A 6,132-nucleotide genomic window follows, 5' to 3' on the forward strand; every position below is an offset into this window, starting at 1 on the left:
TTTATTAAAAACTTAATCAACCCCTTTCCTAAAGTTGCATATAAAAAACACAAGTTAAAGAAAAAAAACCCCAAACTTTAAAAATGCTACATGCATATACTTCAGTATTTATATTGCAAAGCAGGGCAGCCTTCCAGTCAACTGAGAGCCATTCCATGCCAAATCAATAAGTAATGCCACTTCAGGATTTAAAATCTACTTATTTACTCAAAAAAATAAGTAGAGCTGTCCAAGGAAGCAAGTGTCACTCCACTTTTTTGCTTCCATACCATGGACCAGGCATGTCTTTACTGGTACAGGCAGGACAAAGAGCTGACAGTGCAAGTCGTCTTCTCCAGATGAAACAAGCTCTCCCAACTGAGTCATATTTTGCTGGTAGAAGTAAACTAACACCTGGCTTTTTGGATATATCATTAGAGACATAATTACCCCTGTCAGCACCAGAAGCTTTAATGGAATTGCTGCCACCACATTGCTCCTCCCAGTGCACATGGAACAGGAAGAATCAGGCCAAGAGTGCTGTGAAAACTCTTGAACAACAATGGCATCCTACATGTACAGCATGCACAAGACTGTGAAGTGCTGTCAAAAGGATAAAAAAAAGCCAAAAGGGATCAATTTTTCCTTTGTTGACCATTTTAGGCTCCAAGATCGCTTCTGCTAAATCCAACTTATCAGTATTTGAACAGGATGCAGTAAGGGACCAGCAGCACCAGGCAGGTGCACGCTATTCTCACATAATGCCTGGGTGGCATTTTTAACACCTCCTTCTCTTAAGGGGAATCTATGGGACAGCATTACACTACACCCAGCACGTTACAGCGACTCCAAATCTTGACTCACAGTACACAAACCTATTATCAGGCCTAAAGCTTGCATGGGCAAACCAAGCTTTTGGTCAGCTATCAGTTGCATTTGCTGAAACCTACACGGCTCAATTACCTCACAGTTGTTAAAAAAAAAAGAAATAAAAAAATCGCCTGTGTAAGTACACAAACATAAGTGTTAGATACAAATACTGTAAGTCAGCTCCTGTATCTGTGTTCCCATATGCCTTGATTTTACTCAAGTTTGTGAAAGTGTGTACAAGTAAATTTAATTAAACCCCAAATTTGCATCTTGCGGTCTTACACCTTCCTTGAAAAAACAGGGCAGGAAAACTAAACACACCTGCCTGATAAAGACCAACCACTAAGTTCACACTGAAAGATTTGCCTTCACAAGTTTCTGGAAAAAAAAGATAGGCTTCAACACAAGAAACCGAAGTGGAAAAAACATCTGAACACTAATACTGTCAAGCAGGATGGGTTCTGCTGGGGAATGATGGCTGTGTATATTGAAATATACACACAGGTATACGGGGGAAAATAAATTATAGAGCAGGAGACTACAGAAGGGAAGACAGCAGCCAAGACGGTGTCCTAAGAAATTCCTCTGGCCATAAAAATTACCCATCTGCCACAAAGTAGAATGGATTTGTCGGAGCACATTAGGAGGTGGTCAATAGCATACATTTAAAAGGTACTGCTCTGAGATATTGCTGTCAGATTGGCAGTCTGGTCTGTTCCTAAGAAGATACATATAAGAAGTTCCCTTATTCAAAGGTACTGACATTATAAGAAAAAGTTTAAAGAGATCAAATAGATCACAATTTTAATAAAGAAAATTATACAGAGCCACAGTGCTTGGGACTAGAGATTGGAAATCATCACACTTCATCAAATCCAGCCAACAAACACAGAGCAAAGTTAGACCATCTGAAAATGAAGAAAAAAATCCAGGCAACATAAATACCTTTAGTGTATGTGTGGTTAGCACAGTTGTTAACCACTGTAATTTTGCAAAGTGACCAGAAATGTAACTATGACAGTACTGAAGTATAATTTTACCTAGTTTATAACTCCAGACACTTTGATCACTGACTCCTGTTTTCACCTGAACAAAAAAGGGACTATTGCAGAAGATGACTCTGTTTTTTTAAGGGCACCAGCAGTGCCAATAAAACCAAAGATAAACAAGGCAATCTTCCAGGCAGGTAATCAGCTACTGTTATGATTCAGCTGTTAGTCAAGTTTGCTACCATTCCTCAGGTTCTACAACCAACCATTAATAACACAAAGTTTTGCCAATCTGCTTTTTTTTGTTTTAAGTCTTACCCATAGAAATATAACAGCCAGTTGAATAGAAGTGTGCATCACTGGAAACATCACTTACAGTATGGGGAAGCAATAGTAATATTTATAGTGAAACTGCTTTATTAAACCATGACATTTCAGAAAACTATTTGAGGATCAAAACTCAAACAACACTTTAAAGTCCAAAATATCATCAATACAGAGATCTTGTTTCTTCACGATGCTCACCTTAAACTTAGTAATGGAGCAAGCTGAAGAATGATCAGTATCAGGTATCTGAGTCTAACACACAGGACTTGGAAAATTCAGCATGGGTGAAAGATAAGAGTATCTTGCACACAGACGGCTTCAGTGTCCTTGCTGCTGCTCAGAGCTTTGCTAAACAGCCAAGCAAATTTGCCCAAGCCTCAGAGAGCTTCACAAATGCCATGAGAACTGAGTGGGCAGCTACAAAACACCTGCCTCAGGTTCAATCTCCTGACCTTGGTGAGGAGAGGTAAAAGCAGCAGTTGAAATGTGACAGCAGTCAGCCACAGATGCTGCTACCCACCTTCAGCACCACTCCTCAGACATCTCATTTACCTGGTGCCAGGCAAGCCTTAAGAATAGAAAAACACATCCTGAAAAAGAAACCAAGCCAATGTCTACTGAATGAATGTTTTCTGAAACCTTTCCAAACCCATTTGCATTTTTCAGAAATCTCACTACACATGAAAATGTTACAAAAACCTGAAGCCGTACACCGCTCTGAACAAAATAAAAGTAGGACAAGTCAGCGTACCCATTACCCCAAATATTCAGATCCAGCAGATCCTTCCACCAACTGCATTTATTTCCAAAATAATACTGTAATCTGCATTTGGAAGCAATAAACAAGAAAATTAAGAGACTCCGTTCAACAGACCATCCTAAAATTACTTAAGAGAAGTTGGCAGAACTAACAAATAGTCTTGTTTTGTTATCAATAAAAATGGAGGGGACACTATCTATTCCAAATTATAGTCTATAAAGAGTTAGCAAATTTACTTATCTACAGTAACAATGTATTTTATTTCACTATTAGAATAATTTCATTTATCTCATTATTTTTTCACTGCTTGAGTTGTTCACTCTAGGCACCAGACTCATCAGTTAGCACAACTACTGATTTTTTTTTCAACTGACTAACTTTTTGCCTACATAAAACAACTTTCTTACCAGCTGCATCATCACAAAAGTGTACGTTAGCCTAACAACAACACACCAAAACTCCTGTGTTTAAGGATGAACATCCACCAAGAACAGAGCCTTACAGGACTGGGTCTGCCAAGTACAGCTTCTGTTTCAACAGCTCAGGTGGATCTGGGACAGCCAGTCTTCAAGTTACAGTAACTTTCCCTTGAACTAATTCTTCCAGTCCTGTAAAATTTCCTTAGACATTAAGGAAACCTGGCACACTGGAGGAGAAGACTTTCAGGGAGCAGAACTGAAGCCCTGCTCTAAACAATTTCAACAGGCTGTTTTCTCTAAAGAGTGACACAAACTTGTATTTTTTGCAACTGATTATTGTCATCTTAACAAATCCTCTCTTGGAGGCAACAGTACCCGAGGGGAGCAGTCAGTCAGCAAGAGAACCAGATTTTGAGCCTTATTTTTTGGTCTCAGATTACCTAAACATTCAGCTGTAACATTATCATTTTACACGTAATGAATCTATCTTGTGCTGATGGTAATCATGAATTTCCAAAGCTGAGTGTACAGGAAAACCCAAAAAGTGATAAAGCAGGTCATAAATAGTCCATTAATATTCAAATGGAACTTGGTTAGGAAAAGCTTCTGCTATATAGCAAAAGTGATGGAGCACATTCATGGTGAGAATGAATGACAGAAAGATTGGCACTATAATTTCACTCTTTTACACAACTTTGTCCAATAGTTCCTTTCCAAACTGCCCTCCCCAGCTCATGGAAGATCAGGAGAGCTCAGGTGTGGGAATTACCAGATGTGAATTCCAGCGTGGCTCCTTCACACCTCCTGGACGTACAGCTGTGGCACAGGAGGCAACACCGACTGCTTGGTGCCCATATAGGGAAGATATTCACAATTCAAAGAGGTCTTCAAACATTTGAATGTGCCCACCTAACCAAGGCTGCAGCTTTGCTGGATCAACCTGGCTCCGGGACAGACTGACTATGGAAGAGTTAAAAATGGCTCATGAGCATCCCAACTTTTTTCCATGCACCTTCTTGAAGGGGATTAAATATTACAGAGTTCTGAGTCAAACTATACACTCAAGAAATTGAGCATGCTGAAATTCTGGCCTTTCCTACTAAAGCACCGAAATTGACTCACACACGACACCGAAGGATGGAAGTACTGAAGTGCTACAGAAACCCACAGCGCATGAGGACAGCCCTGAGCCACCAGCGCCAAGTTTGCTCGCTGATGGGGACTGGGACGGCAGGGCTCCATGGGTCGGCCAGGACCGCACCCTGCAATGGGAGCGGGACATGGGACACGCTGCCAGGTTAGCACGGCCTGGCTCGGCTCCAGGCGAGGCTGAGCTCCTCGGAGGGACAGCGCGGCGGACAGACTGTCACCCCCGGAGCTGTCCGCTCCTGCGGGCTCCGAGCTCCCACTGCCGGGCCCATGTGCGCCACCACCGCCTCCCGCCACCGCCATCGGCCCCCGCGACGCCCGCTCCACCGGCTGGGCTGCAAAAGCCCCCTGGGATGATCCCCTCCAAGCCATCTTCAGCCAGAGCGGGCACCTGCGGGGGGCGAGGCAGCCGCGGCGGGCACCTACACGGGGAAGAGCCAACACGTTCCACTCCCCTGCTTTATTTCGTCAAGGCTTTTATTATTTCCCTCCGCATGGGCAGAGCAAGGGGCCTGGGAGCGGGGCCGGGGGACGCCCAGGCCGCTCCAGCCCCGCCTCGCCCCGTTCCCCCGGCGGGCGCGGGGCCCTCGCTCCGCAGCGGCCGCGCTCCCGCCGGCCGAGCCCGGGCCCGCGGCGGAGCGGGGGGAGCCGCTTTCTCCAGCGCAGAAGGCGGCGCCGCCCGCCCCTACCTTGGTCCTTCAGGCTGGCGAGGAGCTCCAGCTGCTTCTCCTCGTCGGAGCTGTTCATCCTGCCCCGCCGCCGCCGCCACGGGCCGGCGGCTGCCCCGCTGCGCTCCGCCCCAGCGAGCGCCGCTTCACCTGGCAGCGGGCGGGCGGCGGCGGCCGCAGCCCCGGGGCGCGGCGGGCGCGGCGAGCGGCCCGGCCCGCTCCGCTCTGCACATGCCCAGACTCCCGCGGCGCCCCAGTGAGCATGTGCGGGTGCGGGCACGGCGGGCCCGGCCCGTGGCAGCCCCGCCGGGCGGGACGTGCTGAGGGCGGGGGTCCCGGCTGCGAACGGGATCGCAGGTCACTTCGGCTGGAATAGGCTTCTGAGGTCATCGAGCCCAGCCTGTGACCGAACGCATCCGTGTCAAGCACACCATGGCACCAAGTGCCACGTTCAGACTTTCTTTGAGCGCCTCCAGGGATGGTGACTCCACCGCGTCCCTGGGCAGCCCATCCAATGTCTGATGACCCATTCTGTGAAGGAATTCTTCGTAATGTCCAACCTAAGCCTCCCCTGCCTTTAGACTGTGCCCCCTTGCCCTGTCGCAGGTTTCCAGGGAGCAGAACCTGGCCCCCCTCTGGCTCCAACCTCTTTTCAGGGAATTGTGTAGTGAGGAGATCTCCCCAGAGCATCCTCCAGGCTGAATAGCCCTGCTCCCTCAGCTTCTCCTCGTAGGACATCTGCTCCAGACCTTCCACCAGCTTTGTGTCCTTCCCTGGACTCACCCCAGCCCCTCAGTGTCCTTCCTGAATTGGGGGCTCAGAGCTGGACACAGCACTCAAGGCGTGGCTTCTCCAGTACCCAGTACAGGGGAAGCATCACTTCCCTGGGCCTGCTGCCACGCTATTCCCGATACAGACCAGGATGCCTTCTTGGCTGTAGACCAGCACCCCCAGGTCCATTTCCACGGGCT

At 47.3% G+C, this 6,132-nt stretch overlaps 1 protein-coding gene across 2 annotated transcripts in view; it reads right to left on the bottom strand.

Annotated features, from left to right (window-relative positions):
- SHTN1 (shootin 1) overlaps window positions 1-5,381 on the bottom strand; it is a 53,951-nt gene extending 48,570 nt beyond the window's left edge. The window contains exon 1 of one of the 2 annotated variants that reach the window (XM_064431423.1): window positions 5,183-5,381. In XM_064431423.1, the coding sequence (XP_064287493.1) occupies window positions 5,183-5,240 (58 nt within the window). In that variant the 5' untranslated portion in view covers window positions 5,241-5,381. The remainder of the gene's footprint in view (window positions 1-5,182) is intronic. The other variant, XM_064431422.1, reaches the window with a different exon arrangement.
- Window positions 5,382-6,132: the final 751 nt, after the last annotated feature.

Source organism: Passer domesticus, chromosome 8 (genome assembly GCF_036417665.1).
Source record: "Passer domesticus isolate bPasDom1 chromosome 8, bPasDom1.hap1, whole genome shotgun sequence".
Taxonomy (NCBI): Eukaryota; Metazoa; Chordata; class Aves; order Passeriformes; family Passeridae; genus Passer; species Passer domesticus.